The 17,392-nt window shown below is 39.4% G+C and overlaps 1 protein-coding gene across 1 annotated transcript; it reads left to right on the forward strand.

Moving 5' to 3' along the window:
* The first annotated feature begins 236 nt into the window (after positions 1–236).
* Positions 237–14,127, forward strand: exosc10 (exosome component 10). The gene is made up of 25 exons (XM_039685022.2): positions 237–479; positions 651–787; positions 2,374–2,497; positions 2,967–3,071; positions 3,182–3,335; positions 4,002–4,110; positions 4,220–4,295; positions 4,386–4,496; positions 4,568–4,711; positions 6,057–6,247; positions 9,526–9,682; positions 9,837–9,985; positions 10,070–10,120; positions 10,464–10,575; positions 10,710–10,757; positions 10,841–10,916; positions 11,000–11,112; positions 12,114–12,209; positions 12,295–12,363; positions 13,026–13,119; positions 13,196–13,269; positions 13,347–13,563; positions 13,651–13,712; positions 13,801–13,871; positions 13,946–14,127. The coding sequence occupies exons 1-25, from the start codon at positions 357–359 to the stop codon at positions 13,974–13,976; spliced, it is 2,694 nt and encodes an 897-aa protein (XP_039540956.2). The 5' UTR covers positions 237–356; the 3' UTR covers positions 13,977–14,127.
* The last annotated feature ends 3,265 nt before the right edge of the window (positions 14,128–17,392 follow it).

The raw sequence follows: 17,392 nt of genomic DNA on the forward strand, positions 1-17,392 counted from the left end.
AGATAGATAGATAGATAGATAGATAGATAGATAGATAGATAGATAGATTCTAAAATACACAAATAATCTTAGCTATCATTTTCACCTGTCGCTCTTCTACTGAATCATATAGATGTGCAAAAATATGACGTAGGCTTTATTTGATTATCAGTATGCTCTTCTTTTTCATGGCAACATTTGCCCCCATCATGTCTTCAGTGCAGATATAACTGAACTTTTTATTAGCCCTCTGAACGCCTAAAAGTGCTGCCAGTAACCAGACCTGTCCTTCAGGTGGCGATACACACGCGGCTAAGTCGACACACACACACGGTTGGCATAGAAGAAGAGGTTTTCTCGCGATGTAATGTTCCAATATGGCTGCCTCCTCGAGCAGTGCTGCCACTGTTACTCAGAGTGAGCATTCCTCATTAGCCGAAGAACCAGAGGCAGAAACGGAGTTTTGTCCCGGATTCAAGGATGTCGATGCATTTGTCAAGGTCGGTTGGTCTTTTCAGTGCGTGAATCCCGCTGTCAGATCTGTAACTAACTGTAAACACAAGCGCAACGTGGAACGAGTGGCCATGCGTGCATACGCAGTGACGTTTGAGATTTATATTTTAGAAATGTGAAGCTGTTTAGTGTATTTGAGTGTTTGTTTGTTTCCACAGCATGGCCTGGGAGTGGTGGTGTCCTCCACGAAGGCGTCCGCAGCTCTTCCCGCAGCCGGAGATGAGTTTGACCTGTACCGCAGCTTCCCCGCTTTCCAGCACTTCTGCGCCTCACAGGGGGACCGACTCTTACACTGGTAAAACACCCCTACTCGAGCACTGGGACAGGGGGCACTCGGGGCTCATGTACCCTGGGGAATAATAAGTCAAGGTACTCCAGGTTACTTAGAGGAATGCCTAAAGAGGGATGTCATAAAACAGAAATACCATAGTATTGTGTGGTACGTTTTTTGGTGAACTGACATATCGCACAGTAGATCAAATAGATTTTCGTTTCAGAAAAATACACATCTTGGCCATCAGAATGTCTTTGAAGACACAGTCTATATTAAAGGCATAAATTAATACATTTACTCACCCTCAAGCCGTCCTATGACTTTCTTCATTTGGCCAAACACAATCTGATATATATATATATGAAGAGTTCAGATGCAAAAGCCTCTAAATGCCATTTGAAATTTTCTTCTAAAATGACCATTTTTATCAAGCTTGTATTTTTAAGTTCAGTAATTTCACTTAAATGACAATTAATAGGTCTTCATTGCCATTTAAGTGAAATTACTGAATTTAAATATACAAGCTTGATAAAAATGATCATTTTAGAAGAAAATTTCAAATGGCACTTAGAGGCTTTTGCATCTGAACTCTTCATATATATATATAAAAATATAGCCTAGTCTTTCAAGATGTTTAATAAAGCCCAAAAAAGATCATCCATCATAAAAGTAACCCATACGGCTCCGGGGGTTAATAAAGTGGTGGAAGAGTGACCTCTGACCCGGCACATGATGTGGGGTTATTGTAAGGGTTAAAACAGGGCTGGGCAACAAACTTGCGCTCCTCCCATATTGCTCTTTATTAATTCTCGTTTTACACTTCTAATTCATGACTGGTGTTTTGTTTTGCTCTGTCCTTTGCGCTTCCGCAGTCGTCAATACATCATTGGTCGGGTCAGAGGTCAGGTCACTTTACCACCGGATCGACTCGCATGCGGAAACCACTGATTCTAGTTTATAAAATTATAAATATGGGTATTTTTCTTACACAAACACTTCACTTCAGAAGCCCTTTATTAACCTCTTGCAATTGTATTTATTACTTGTATTTAATACCTTTATGATAGATGGATGGATGAACTAACCCTTTAATTGTACAGTAGCAAATTATTATTTCTTAAATATCCTACTGGATAAACTGAAATTTCTTCCGTTTTTGCCTTTTCTTTCTTTCTTTTTTTTTTTTTTTTTTTTTTACTTTATTAGGCTTTTTATAAATAAAAGTTAAACCTAAAGTGTCAAGAAAAACATTTCTTCTGCTTGGGCTCTCAGATTTCATCTGTAAAACATCCTTTTTTTTTAATTATTGTTATTACTAGAGGTGCATGATGATGGATAAATTAAGAATCATGATTTATTTTTATTATTTTTTTTTTAATTTAGATCATGATTGTCCTATGATTCTGAACGGACAATTAAACAAAACATGTAATTTACTTGAGGTTCTGACAAAATATGAACTGCTGCAGTCTATTTAGAAAATATCAAATGAATCGTGCAGCTCTGATTACTACATTCAGCATTAGCATGAAACATGAGGGGTGCTTGAAATTCATTTTTATATCCGGAGATGTCATAGTCCTAATATCTGTGTGTTTCTCTGACAGTATGAGCAGGATCATGCAGCATCATGGCTGTAGATCTCACATGAGAGACCGGAACAAACTGACCGGACAGGAGGACCGGTTTGACCTGCTGGTGGACTCAAATGATGCCATCCTTGAGAAAGTGGTGCGTGTGTTATTCTAACAACAACTTTAAGATTCAAGATTCAGGTCTTATTGTTTCTGTCCATAACCCTAACCCGTTCACACCTAGAACAATAACCATAATAATTCGGTAACGCTTCCTTTTACAGTCCAGTTACCCATATAAATACTATGTACTTATTTTAGTAACTACAATTACTGGTAATAACTAGTACTAACCCTGAACCCCGTTCCATGTACTTACTTTATATTAGCCAGTACTTTCTATGTAAGTACTGTACTGTAAAAGGAAGCGTTACCAATAATTCTTTGAATATCATGACAACTACACACAGAGGAATCACTTGTCAGAACGTTTTTTTTTTTTTTTTTTTTTTGCTGATAAACAATAGAAAACTGACAACCAATTAGAATCCATCCTTTTATGCTGTCCATGCTTTTAATCTAGTGCTTCAAATCTGTCTTTTGTCCCGTTTGTGACCTGTGTTCAGGGTATTCTCCTGGACGAGGCCTCTGGCGTGAGTCGCTCGCAGCAGCCGGTGATGCCCACTGGATATCAGCCGCCCAAGATCGTTGTGTCCAGCTGGAATCGCAAGGTTACTTTCTCATCCTCTGGACCTGGCAACATTTTCGATCAGGTGTCATTACTTGAGAACGGGTAGAGGAGCAGGTTCAGGCATGATGGTGGCTTTTCTTCTCTTTCCAGGGAGGAGAGCGCAGCACCGAGACCTTTCGCCTTCTACATGCTAAGAACATCCAGCGGCCACAACTCAAGTTCAAGGACAAAGTGGACAACAGCAACACTCCTTTTGTCTCTAAAATCTTCATCAAACCCAATGCAGAGAAACCTCTGCCATCATGTGAGTGTGTTAAAGCCTTAAAGGTCCCTTACATGGGGTTATTTTATACTGTTTCCTGGGTTGCCCTCAATGTTATTTTTATTTATTTTTTTTTTTAGATCAAAAATAGTTATAATTCAGAAATAAAAGGCAATTTTCCTAGCCTTTTTCAAGCTCGGTTTACTTCGATTGAAATTTCGGTAACACTTTACAATAAGGTTCATCATTATTTAACATTAGTTAATGTATTAACTAACATGAACTAACCATGAGCAATACATTTGTTACAGTATTTGTTAATCTTCGTTGATGTTAGTTAATGATAATAAAGCTGTTCATTGTTTGTTCATGTTAGTTCACAGCGCATTAACTAATGTTAACAAGATTTTAATAAAGTATTAGAAAATATTGAAATTAATGTTTACAAAGATTAATACATGCTGTATAAGTGCTGTTCATTATTAGTTCATGCGAACTAATGTAGTTAACTAATGTTAACTAATGAACCTTATTGTAAAGTGTTACCGAAATTTCTAGCCATACAGGCTAGGGTAACTCATATTAATTTTGAAAAACCTCAGAAAGTGAAAATTTCGTGTTTGGGGACCTTTAACAATGACGATCTTTTTAAAAAATAAATATTTCTCTGCCTTAGCAGCCAGCAATGTAACCAAATGTGTGATTTAGATTTTGCAGACAAACACATCCGTAAGGAGAGACCGGAGGATTTGGATGTTCCCGCTGCACTGGCGGACTTTATCCATCAGCAGAGAACAAAAGAGCACGTGGACGACATGTAAGAGGCGTTTCTGTCATTTATCCGGTGTAAAGCCACCGAGTGTGTTTATGCTAGTCATTCTCCATCAGTGTTTAATGCTAGTCTTGTTGTTAATGCTACTTTCCAGGTTTTCTCACCCCTATCAGTATGAACTGGACCATCTGGTCATGCCCGAGAGTCTGAAGTGTAAACCTGATGCCCAGGTCGATGTCTTATTCAACATCTGTTTTCTTGTCAGGAACTGTGACTATTTTCATTTGGATTTAACATCAATTATTGTGTGTGTGTTTTAGATGTACACACCTATTGCTGAGTCCGCTTGTCAGTTCATCAATACTCTAGATGATCTTGTTGCTATGAATGAGAAGTTGGCCAAGATGACGGAGTTCGCTGTGGACCTGGAGGTATGAGTGATGCTTGCTTATCATGGGTATCTTTTGGATGTTTTTAATTCACACCAGTTCTCCGTCTACAGCATCATTCCTACAGAAGCTTTTTGGGAATCACGTGTTTGATGCAGATATCGACGCGGGAGGAGGACTTCATCATAGACACGCTGGAACTACGCAGTGAAATGTACATCTTAAACGAGACTTTCACCGACCCCACCATTGTGAAGGTGATGCTTTTCTAATAAAGTTACCCACTTAGATTTGATGTGTTTCTGCAAGGTGTAAATTAAATGGATAGTTCACTTTGAAATCATTTTTTGCTATGTTTTAGCTTACCTCTTTGCATCCAACATGTAGGTGTCTTTGTTTCCGCAGTATTTTCAATTTTGATATTTTTAGGTCAAACCGTTGTTGTCTGTCAGTCATATAATGGAGGTCTATGGTCACCACCTCAAAGAGCATGCACAGAGAAGTCCAAAATTAAACATGATTTAATGACTCGTAAATGTAGGTACACATTGATGGCCTAAGACACAAAACGAGCGGATTGTGTGAGAAAACTAACAGTATTTATATAGTTTTTACCTCTTGTAACTAGGGTTGGGTATCGTTTGAATTTGAACGATTCTGATTCCGATTCCTTGTTTCGATTCCGGTTCCTAACGATTCTCGATTCCGATTCTTTTAAGAGGCAGGGTCAAAAAAGTTTAGCTAACCTTGCTAACCAACGGTCTTTCGGAAGGAAATAATCCTTTCGGAAGGAAATACTCCTTCTGTCACAAATACTCCTTTTGTCACAAATTTTGCATTTTGCAGAGATTTCGTTATTTTTAGAAAAGTGAAGCCACACTTTGGACCGCCGACGTAAGCTACTCATGTTCGACTCGCGCGGTAATGCCAACACTTCCGGTAGACGCTTCTTTGTTGTTCAGCGGTTTCTTTTTCCGCTCAGCGGACTGTGAATATCGAAACTAGGAATCAAAATTTTAACTTTTGAACGATTCCGGGAAAAACTAAAAGGTAGTCCCGGTTCCAATCGATTCTCGATACCCAACCCTACTTGTAACCACAGCAACAAAGCGCTCGCGCTCAGATCACTTGGACGTGGCTGTGGTTACAAGAGGTAAAAACGATATAAATACTGTTAGTTTTCTCACACAAACCATTTACAATTCATTAAATCATGTTCAATTTTGACTTCTCTGTGCATGCTCTTTGAGGTGGTGACCATAGACCTCCATTATATGACTGACACACGAACGGTTGGACATAAAAATATCAAAATTGAAAATACTGTGGAAACAAAAACTCCTACATCTTGGATGCCCTTGAGGTAAGCTAAAACATATCAAACATTAATTTCAAAGTGAACTATCCTAGTTCTGTAGCTATATCTTAAATTCGGCATGAAACGCAGCTGCGATGATCTTTTTTTTTACCCTATTGTGATGTGCATCTGCATGAAACTGAACGTTCAGCATCTGGTTCGATACGCAGTTTCATTCATAAACGTCAAATTGTGTACGTTCAAAGTCATGTAATGTCTTCCTGTTGCACGTGACGCTCCTGCAGGTGTTTCACGGTGCTGACTCTGACATTGAGTGGCTACAGAAGGACTTCAGTCTCTATGTGGTCAACATGTTTGACACCCATCACGCCGCACGCTGCCTGAACCTCGGCCGAAACTCCCTTGACCATCTCCTGAAAGTCTACTGCAACGTGACCTCTGATAAACGCTACCAGCTGGCAGACTGGAGGATACGGTAATACACTCCTTATTTTCATCAGCACAATACTCATTATAGAAGTCAGTTTTAAAGGGTTAGTTCACCCAAAAATGAAATTTAAGTCATTTATTACTCACCCCCATGCTGTACCAACCCCGTAAGACCTTCGTTCATCTTCGGAACACAAATGAAGATATTTTTGATTGAATCTGAGAGCTGGATCAGTCCTAGATAGACTGCCTAAGGGACTGGCTCTTGTCTTGACGGCCCATAAAGTCATTAAAGAAAAGGTTTAAATATTCCATGTGCCTACAGCGGCTCAATCATAAGTTTATCAAGCGACGAGACTACTTTTTGTGCGAAAAAAACATAAATAACGACTTTATTCCACTATTCCATCACTTCTTTATGGGCGCATGTGTGAGAACTGAGACAAGGACGTTCTCATTCGTCTACTTCTTGTTACCGGCTGCTCACCGCTTAGTAGTTTTACCGCCCCCTACCGTATAAGATGATGTGCTGATATAGCTGGAAGCGCAAAACTTTCTGTTTACAAGCAGAGGAAGATGCGCGCTGTGCACTTAAAAGCCTTTAATCTTCTCAAAAAACGACAGTGTTCCTTATAATCCGGAGCGCCTTATATATGGATCATCATCTTATACGGTAGGGGGCGGTAATACTCCTAAGCGGTGAGCAGCCGGTAACAAGAAGTAGACGAATGAGAACGTCCTTGTCTCAGTTCTCGCGCATGCGCCCATAAGGAAGTAATGGAATAGTGGAATAAAGTCGTTATTTATGTTTTTTTCGCACAAAAAGTAGTCTCGTCGCTTGATAAACTTATAATTGAGCCGCTGTAGGCACATGGAATATTTAAACCTTTTCTTTAATGACTTTATGGGCCGTCAAGAGCCAGTCCCTTAGGCAGTCTATGTAGGACTGATCCAGCTCTCAGATTCAATCAAAAATATCTTTATTTGTGTTCTGAAGATGAACGAAGGTCTTACGGGGTTGGAACAGCATGGGGGTGAGTAATTAATGAGTTAATTTTCATTTTTGGGTGAACTAACCCTTTAAAGGGATAGTTCTAGGGGTGTCCCCGACTAAGGATTTACACATTCGAATCAGAATTTTCGAATCTTTCTATAGTCGACTGATAGTCGAATCATCTGTGTGTGTGTGTGTGTGTGTGTGTGTGTGTGTGAATGTGTCGGGAGGGGCACGAGGTAGTCAGCAGGAGGGTAAAACTATTCTTATTTTATTTTACACACTGCACACAGCAACCACTTTTAATAAAGCGACCAAAACTGCCTGGCAACTAACAATGGCTTTCTTATTTACGTTTAATAAAAGGTAATGTGGTGGATAAACATTCGTAAAACGTTCTCTCATAACATTTTAAAGCCGCGATCGAAATGCAGAACATCACACAAATATCTAAAAGAACATTTTGATAAATAAACCTAAAAAAAATACCTGCCTAGAGCGGAAAAGAACACACTGACTGCAGACAGGATTTGCATTTCACATTTTGCGAAATTAAATTAAATCGGCAAAATTGCCTGTGCTATCATGTTTCAGTGCAGCGCTACATCGACACAACGAAAAACAAAAAAAGCATTAATTTACAGAATTAAATTAGAACAGGATATACATTTCTTATAATAAAAAATAAATACAAACGAAATAGTCAGAATCAAGTCACAGGGAGCATAATAAATGTGTGCAAAATGCCAAAGTACAGGGGAACATATATTTTTTTTTAAAATACAAGTTAAATTAAGTAACCCTGAGTGATCAATAAATAAAATTAAAATAAATAAATTATTAAAACAACGAAAGTTTAGCCAGAATTGTGAACTTTCTCCTTTTAACTGCCAAAACAATAAACGCTAAACTGGCAGGTTTTTTTAGCTAAACATGTTCACAGCAAATTAAAATTAGAAACGGCTGAAATGTTTGAAAACACTTGTACCCTACCCGATCGAAAAAAATCCAGTCTTTCACTCTGCTTGTGTGTTAATATTAAACATATTTTAAGTCCCAACATATGATATTGCTATTCGTAAATTAAAAGCGCCAGTTAAATGAAAGAGTGAAACATCCTTATTGGAAGCTAGCTTCCGAGGCTAAGAAACTTACCCGTTTTAAGTGGAAAGCCATATTTGTTGTTGATGAGTGGTAAGACATGAGCTGTTGGCACAACTTGCATTTTACTTTTTTTGGATCATCTTTTACCATTTCAAAGTGCATCCACACTTTAGATTTTATTATTCCAGACATTGTAATCCCTGCCGTCAAGATGCTCCCCGTCTGTCACGGATCAGGGAAAGTGAAACTTAAATCTGTCACAGCGGTGAGCGGTGGTTGGATTTATTCACACACACAAACGTTAAAAATATTTATTGAACGCTTCTTTCTTTTCACGTTTTTTTTACAGCATTATCATAATTAAAGGCTGTATATAACTTACTATAACCGTACACAATCAGTAGTTCTGTGTGAAATTAGACATTGAGCACCCCCGTATTGCCAAAATGGTATGATCCACGTTTCATAAAACCCGCGAACGAAGATTCGAATGTGAGATCGGTGGTCGAATCAGGCTCCGCATATCGATGCATCGAATCTTCGACTATTCGGGGTCCCCCCTAGATAGTTCACTTTGAAATTAATTTTTGATATGTTTTAGCTTACCTCAAGGGCATCCAAGATGTAGGTGTATTTGTTTCCACAGTATTTTCAATTTTGATATTTTTAGGCCAAACCGTTCTTGTCTGTCGGTCAAATAATGGAGGTCTATGGTCACCACCTCAAAGAGCATGCACAGAGAAGTCCAAATTAAACATGATTTAATGACTCGTTAATGTAAGTACACATTGATGGCCTAAGACACAAAACGAACGGTTTGTGTGAGAAAACGAACAGTATTTATATCGTTTTACCTCTTGTAACCCAAGTGATCTAAGGCCGTGAGTGCTTTGTGGCTGTGGGTACAAGAGGTAAAAACGATATAAATACTGTTCGTTTTCTCACACAAACCGTTCGTTTTGTGTCTTAGGCCGTCAATGTGTACTTACATTTACGAGTCATTAAATCATGTTTAATTTGGACTTCTCTGTGCATGCTCTTTGAGGTGGTGACCATAGACGTCCATTATATGACTGACAGACAAGAACGGTTTGACCTAAAAATATCAAAATTGACACTACTGTGGAAACAAAGACACCTGCATCTTGGATGCCCTTGAGGTAAGCTAAAATACCAAAAATGAATTAACTCATTAAACTGTGTTAATTCATATGGTGTGTCTGTAGACCGTTGCCAGATGAGATGTTGAAGTACGCTCAGGCTGACACACACTACCTGCTGTACGTGTATGATCGAGTCCGGGCTGACCTGTATGATATGGGCAACGGGCAACCCGCCCTCATTCAGCAGGTCTGGGCTAAAAGCAGAGACCTCTCGCTCAAGGTGTGTTCAGATTTCACTCCACACACTCCAAATGCACAGAAAATATGAAAGGATGCGTTTAATCACTTTGTGTGTATCAGTTGAAACTGAATCAATTCAAAGAACCAGTTTAAAATAGCGATTCGTCGTTTAATATTTTACACTTTCTCTTTAGAAATACGTCAAGCCTATTTTCACGGAGGACTCGTACATGGAGTTGTACCGCAAGCAGAAGAAGAGCTTCAACACGCAGCAGCTGGCGGCGTTCAGACTGCTGTACGCCTGGAGAGATAAACTGGCACGACAGGAGGACGAGAGCACTGGGTGACGCCCCCAACCGCCTCCATGCATGTGTCTGTTGACCCATCACTCGTTCTTGTGATCCATGAACATGTTGTTTCTCCACAGGTATATCTTACCGAACCACATGATGATGAAGATTGCAGAGGAGCTTCCAAAGTAAGGGCCCATTTTCATTTTCTGTCGTAATTGTAAGGATCAAGGAGTAAAACGTTTAAGGTGTAGTTCTAAAAATCATTGTAAATATAAAAGAATAGTTAATTCACACATCAATTGTAAAGATAGCGATAATTTACTGTCGCATGGAATTTGACAAATTTGAGCAGGTTAGTCCACCCAAATTAAGTCACGAAATAGACTAGTCTGTGAATATTAAACTGCATAAAGAATACTTCATTATGAATCATGGGTGTTCTGCCTGTGTCTGTGTGATTGAATGTTATTTTCCCCACACAAACACTGAAGCAAGTATAACCGTATAAACGGATGTGTGTTCCCACAGGGAGCCTCAGGGCATCATCGCGTGCTGTAACCCCACTCCACCTCAAGTGCGCCAGCAGATCAATGAGCTTCATCAGCTGGTCAAAGAAGCTCGAGAGATTCCTTTACTCAAGGTGTGCGCTCATACAAACACCGTTTAGCTGATCGACTATCACTAATGTTATATGAATGTGTTAGTCCTATTATTTGCAATATCAATATGAAATTGAAGATCATGGCTACTACTAATAATGTTGTCTCTCTTCAGGCAGAGGTACCTTCTGTAAAGAAGAAGTCAACGACCCCTAAAAGAAAGGTGTGTGTGTGAGAGAGAAAGAGAGTGAAACTTACTGCCATAAGAAGCTGTATTATTGAGTAGCTCTTGCTGTTGTCTTCTAGCCACAGTTTACGTTATTCGGACCCCATGACACCTCCCGCTCGTCTGAAAGTGATTTCCTGGACCTCTCTTCCTTTGGTTGGTCTATATATTATCAATACCTAATTTACCTTTCTATTTAGAAGTGAAAATCGCTTAATTGTTTCTCCGTGTGTCTTTAGAAACCCCAACCAAAGCAGGAGTGTTGTTTTCAGAAGAGGAGGATGAAAGCGTGGGCCGAGAGGGAAAATCCTTGCATGGCCTGATGGCTTCAGCGAAAATCCAACTGTTTGCGGTAAGACGTTTGAAAAGTTTGCTTCGTGTTGCATGTTTGGGTGTGCTGACGTAAAAAAAGGAAGTGTGGTTAAAGGGATACTCCACTTTTTTTGGAAATAGGCTCATTTTAAAACTCCCCCAGAGTTAAACAATTGAGTTTTACCGTTTTCGAATGCATTCAGCTGATTTTCTGATGTTTAGAAGAATATCAGTAACCAGACAGTTTCTGGTCTCATTGACTTCCATTGTATATTTTTGTCCTACTATGGAAGTCAATGAGACCAGAAACTGTCTGGTTACTGATATTCTTCTAAATATCAGAAAATCGGTAGAATGGATTCGAAAACAGTAAAACTCAACTGTTTAACTCTTAGGGAGTGGTAAAATGAGCCTATTTCCAAAAAAAGTGGAGTATCCCTTTAAAGGACCATTGCGAAATTAAAGAATGAGCCGTTTTGACGTCATTTAGAACAAAATCAGGCGAAAATGAGGTTCGTTTGGTGTTCATTTCAGTAGTTTGAAACTTCTTGCTGAAACTAACTTTCTAAAAAAAAAAAAAGTTCACTGGCTGATAAATCGTCTTTTCGAACTCCCATTGGTCCGCGGCGTTTGCATAAGTAGGTGTGACATGCCTTCATAGGTACATGAACACACTAGAGAGCTGCTTATAGTAGAAGAAAATGGAGTTGTAATTCTAATTGACAGACACTTGCTGTTTTTCATGCGTAATACTATAAAGCTGATCGCTTTAAAGCAGTCTATTGTATAAATAAACATGACGTGACACAAGTGCTGAAGCACAGAGCTTGTGCTAATCTTTAACTTCTGTTTTCTCACCACAACGCTGTTATGATTTGTGATTGTGAGGAAAGTGTGCCGAATGTGTTGTCGAATAGTAACGCTGCGAGTGTATCGGGGCCTTAACAGGATCAACATGTCAAAATGTGTTGTAGTTGTAATGGTCTTAGTATTGATTTGGGAGTGTTTGTGAGTTGATGTTATTTGTCATGTGTTTTTGAGGATGAGGACGAGGAGGCAGCAGCTCCTGCTCATCTGACAGTGGCGCAGCAGAAAGCACACAGCATCATGGACTCATTTGACAACCCCTTCCGAATGGTACAACACTTCAGTCTAGCTGAGGGGTTTTGTCTAAAGTACCCTTAAGTATGTTGTGCACTGATATTTCAATGCTTGTTTTCAGTATTTACCATCAAAGGACATTCACATATCAACGAATGCCAAATATGACCCATCTTCAAAGATTTATGAGGTATAGTCCCCCACCACACACACATATAAATATATATACACTCACCTAAAGGATTATTAGGAACACCTGTTCAATTTCTCATTAATGCAATTATCTAATCAACCAATCACATGGCAGTTGCTTCAATGCATTTAGGGGTGTGGTCCTGGTCAAGACAATCTCCTGAACTCCAAACTGAATGTCAGAATGGGAAAGAAAGGTGATTTAAGCAATTTTGAGCGTGGCGTGGTTGTTGGTGTCGTATTTCACAATCTGCTCAGTTACTGGGATTTTCACGCACAACCATTTCTAGGGTTTACAAAGAAACACCAGATCTCAACCCAATAGAGCATCTTTGGCATGTGGTGGAACGGGAGCTTTGTGCTTCAACAAGCCAATAGCAGCATTCAACAAGATGCTATCCTATCAATATGGGCCAACATTTCTAAAGAATGCTTTCAGCACCTTGTTGAATCAAAGCCACGTAGAATTAAGGCAGTTCTGAAGGTGAAATGGGGCCAAACACAGTATTAGTATGGTGCTCCTAATAATCCTCTAGGTGAGTGTGCGTTTATATATGATTTAGTTTAGATTCAGGGAATCACAGATATCCCAAAATGAATCTAGATACAGTGAAGGAGCTCAGGTTGTATTGACTATTTTCATTGTACCGTTTGAAACAGATTCATAACCGGTGGAAATTACTGAGTATTGAGCAGCAGCAGAAGGAGGCTCAGGCCAAGCAGAAAGCTAGAGAACAGGCCAAGAAAGCTCAAGGTACAAACAACACAAGAAGCTCGGTGTAGTCTAAAGCCATTGTATATGTGCGTAATTGCTTGTATTTGTCTTTCAGAGGAACGAAAGAAAGCCAAACTGAGTTACCAGGAGTCGCTGAAAAAGGTTCACACTGTCAGGCAGCAAGTAATGGTGAGGACGCTTCGGCTCGCAAATTTAACAAGCGGCTTCTTGTTTCATTTTACACTAACATCTTGTGGGATCTTTAGGAAGCAAAGCAGGCTGGACAGAAAAGAGAGAGAGCTGCTAGTGATGTTGCTGAAGATAGTCTTAAAGACTCCAAGACTGAAAGTGAGACATCAGTGGCTGATCCGTCCACAAAACCCACGCAGAAAAAAAACAAACAGAAAATCATTCCAGAGCCTGAAGTTCCTCAAGACTTCCAGCCTTACGACTACAACCAGTCGAATTTCAAAATGTTCGATGGTAAGAGATCTGCCTCGGTTCTGTCATTTAGTTTTCCTGTTGGTGTCTTCAGTGTGTTGTCTTCATTTGTTTGTGATTTAAACACAGGTAAATTGAAAGAGAGTTCACAGTTCGATCCGAACGGACAAGCACGAGGACCCAAGCAGAAGGTTTGGAATCTACAAGCTTTCGCCTCTCCACAAATCTCTTAGCTTTGCTTGATCTCTGATCTAATCTTTAACCAATTTTGATTCTCAGAAAAAAAAAGGACAGAAGAAAAACACTGGGGGAGGAAGGAGCATGTCTTACTTACCCGCCAAATCCGACAGGTACTGTAACGCTCTCACGATAACCGGCATTGCTGGGTTAAAAAGGCATTTATGTGTTGTTTGTCTGTTCGCAGAGGGTTTCGCCACAACTGGCCCAAGAGATAGGAGTCTTCAACTGATGAAGCATTATCCCCCCTTTAATTTTCTTTTTAAAAGCATCCTACTTGTTCTGCATACTGAACTTGTCCTGACAGTGCTTCTATACTTTGTGTAATTTGATCCTTTCTCCTTCATTAAAATGAGATTTTAAACCATACTTAGGAAGTGCTTCTTAAATGCTTCATGTTTTTCCTGGAGTCTTTGGAATCATTGTAGTAAATGAATTAGGACTGCCAAAAGTTTGATAATCAAATAAAGAATTGTTGTATTTTAGTGGTTGTTTGTTAGAGTAGCTGTAAATGTAGTTCAACATCAACACATAACATATGATCCACTGATATGACAACCACAGTGTCAATTATTTTATAATATAAAACCTTGTGTGTGTGTTTTTCTTTAGGGAATGTTTTGCCCTTGTTGAATGTAATTACTAGAGATTGTCCTCAATGCAGAACATGAAATTCAGAAGGAATCCCACCTTACATATACCGAAACCTACCCATCTCCACCCCCTGATCTCTAACCCCACCCCCTGATTTCCAAGCCCACCCCTAATCCTACCCATCTCCACCCCCTGATCTCTAACTCCACCCCCTGATTCCCAAACCTACCCATCTCCACCCCCTGATCTCTAACCCCACCCCCTGATTTCCAAACCCACCCCTAATCCTACCCATCTCCACCCCCTGATCTCTAACTCCACCCCCTGATTCCCAAACCTACCCATCTCCACCCCCTGATCTCTAACCCAACCCCCTGATTCCCAAACCCACCCTTAATCCTACCCATCTCCACCCCCTGATCCCTAAACCCACCCCTAATCAAATTGTGTCAAATTATATTTCTATATTTATTTTTCCAACAAATAAAACCAAACCCACAATAACACCCATCCACTACACCATTGAACTCATCAGACTCAGTGGCTCAGTTGATAAAGCGTTGGGCTTTAATTAAAGAGAGTTCAAATCCCATTCTTCCTTACGTTAAATTGTTGTGATTATATCAAACAAAGTGGCCAAAACAACATTTCTCCAACCCGGTATCACGGTAAGACGTGAAATAATCACTTTGGTAAACGTGTAGATGTCACGGTTTAACCTCCTCAAACGTGAAACTTACACTTAAACTTACCATAACGACCTATTGGTTTTCATTAAACCGAGAAAATGGGATTTTGTTTTATTGATGATGACTGAGAAATGGTCTTATTTAAAATGCAAAATATAGCCTATATTATTTTCAAGGTGAAAAGGATTCATTTGACTCGATCCACGCCGAAAAAAAGTCTAAATGTCACGTTTTTAATGAAGCAGCCTAAATGGTCCACTTTGGAAAACGTGTAGATACGGTTTAAGCCCCTCAAACGTGAAACTTACAGTTTGCGTTAACATGCTCCAGTGGAGAGATACCCGGATGTTGACCTATTCTACACGCAATTGCCTCTGCCATAACGACCTATTGGTTTTCATCAAACTGAATAATTTTTTTTTTATATTTTATTTACGATCACTGAGAAATGTTCTATTATTTAAAATGCAAAAAACATTTATTATTTTCAAGGTGAAAAGGATTCATTTGCCTTGATCCAATCCGAAGAAAACGTCTAAATGTCACATTTTTAAGCAGCCTAATGTGTAAAATGTCTATTTTTTTCCGGTGTCCAGCTCCTCGTTTAAGCAAAAGGTACGCTAAAACAACGTATTACATCGACGTTAAACCACGTTCTAGTTCCGTTGCTTAGCAACGGGAAAAAAACTCCTGTAACTTCAGTGCCCAACCCATATCACAAGACGTGAAATAATCAGGTTGGTCCACTTTGGAAAACGTGTAGATGTCACGGTTTAAAAGTGATAGTTTAAACCAAACTCAAAACCATAAACTGCCCTCTTGTGTCAAATTATATTTCTATATTTATTTTTCCAACAAATAAAACCAAACCCGCAATAACACTCATCCAATACACCATTTAACTCATCAGACTCAGTGGCTCAGTTGATAAAGCTTGGGCTTTAATCAAAGAGACATGAGTTCAAATCCCATTCTTTCTTACGTTAAATTGTTGTGATTATATCAAACAAAGTGGCCAAAACAACATTTCTCCAACCCGGTATCACGATAAGACGTGAAATAATCACTTTGGTCCACTTTGGAAAACGTGTAGATGTCACGGTTTAAGCCCCTCAAACGTGAAACTTACACGTTTGCGTTAACACGCTCCAGTGGAGAAATACCCGGATGTTGACCTACACGCAATTGCCTCTGCCATAACGACCTATTGGTTTTCATTAAACCGAGAAAAATGGAATTTTGTTTTATTGAAGATCACTGACAAATGGTCTATTATTTAAAAGGCAAAAAAACATTTATTATTTTCAAGGTGAAAAGGATTCATTTGCCTTGATCCAATCCGAAGAAAACGTCTAAATGTCACGTTTTTAAGCAGCCTAATGAGTAAAATGTCTATTTTTCCAGCGTCCAGATCCTCGTTTAAGCAAAAGGTACGCTAAAACAACGTATTACATCGACGTTAAACCACGTTAACCGTGTTAACCATAACCTTTTAAATACTCGACCTAGTTCCGTTGCTTAGCATTTACAGGAGATCTTGAAACTCTGCATTCTGATACAGGGCCATGGGACTTAGACCTGAGTGCAAAAATGGAGGCTAGACCCTTCCAGAGCTGAGATATTGAGATATTTATGAGATATTTATGAGATACTGAGATATTGAGCCATTATAAATATCTCAATATCTCAGCTCTGGAAGGGTCTAGAGCCTCCATTTTTGCACTCAGGTCTAAGTCTCATGGCCCTCTATCAGAATCCAGAGTTTTGGGAAGATTGGAGAAACTTAATTTTTCGCCCAAAAAAAAAACGTAAGGGGTACCACTGTCGTTTTTTTTTTCGGGCCGAATTTTTGAGTTTCGATATCTCAGCTCTGGAAGGGACTAGAGCCTCCATTTTTGCACTCAGGTCTAAGTCTCATGGCCCTCTATCAGAATCCAGAGTTTTGGGAAGATTGGAGAAACTTAATTTTTCGCCCAAAAAAAAAAAACGTAAGGGGTACCACTGTCGTTTTTTTTTTCGGGCCGAATTTTTGAGTTTCGATATATCAGCTCTGGAAGGGGCTAGAGCCTCCATTTTTGCATACAGGTCTAAGTCTCATGGCCCTCTATCAGAATCCAGAGTTTTGGGAAGATTGGAGAAACTTAATTTTTCGCCCAAAAAAAAAAAAAACGTAAGGGGTACCACTGTCGTTTTTTTTTTCGGGCCGAATTTTTGAGTTTCGATATCTCAGCTCTGGAAGGGGCTAGAGCCTCCATTGTTGCACTCAGGTCTAAGTCTCATGGCCCTCAATCAGAATCCAGAGTTTTGGGAAGATTGGAGAAACTTAATTTTTCGCCCCAAAAAAAAAAACG

Source organism: Pimephales promelas, chromosome 20 (genome assembly GCF_988280905.1).
Source record: "Pimephales promelas chromosome 20, fPimPro1.hap1.1, whole genome shotgun sequence".
Classification (NCBI taxonomy): domain Eukaryota; kingdom Metazoa; phylum Chordata; class Actinopteri; order Cypriniformes; family Leuciscidae; genus Pimephales; species Pimephales promelas.

What these genes read in the sequence shown, in the direction of transcription:
- exosc10 (XM_039685022.2), top strand. Translation starts at nt 357, where the DNA reads ATGGCTGCCTCCTCGAGCAGTGCTGCCACTGTTACTCAGAGTGAGCAT. An exon ending in GCAGAGACCTCTCGCTCAAG is followed by an intron (nt 9,683 to 9,836) that starts GTGTGTTCAGAT and finishes CTTTCTCTTTAG; the next exon opens with AAATACGTCAAGCCTATTTT. An exon ending in CCTGGACCTCTCTTCCTTTG is followed by an intron (nt 10,917 to 10,999) that starts GTTGGTCTATAT and finishes GTGTGTCTTTAG; the next exon opens with AAACCCCAACCAAAGCAGGA.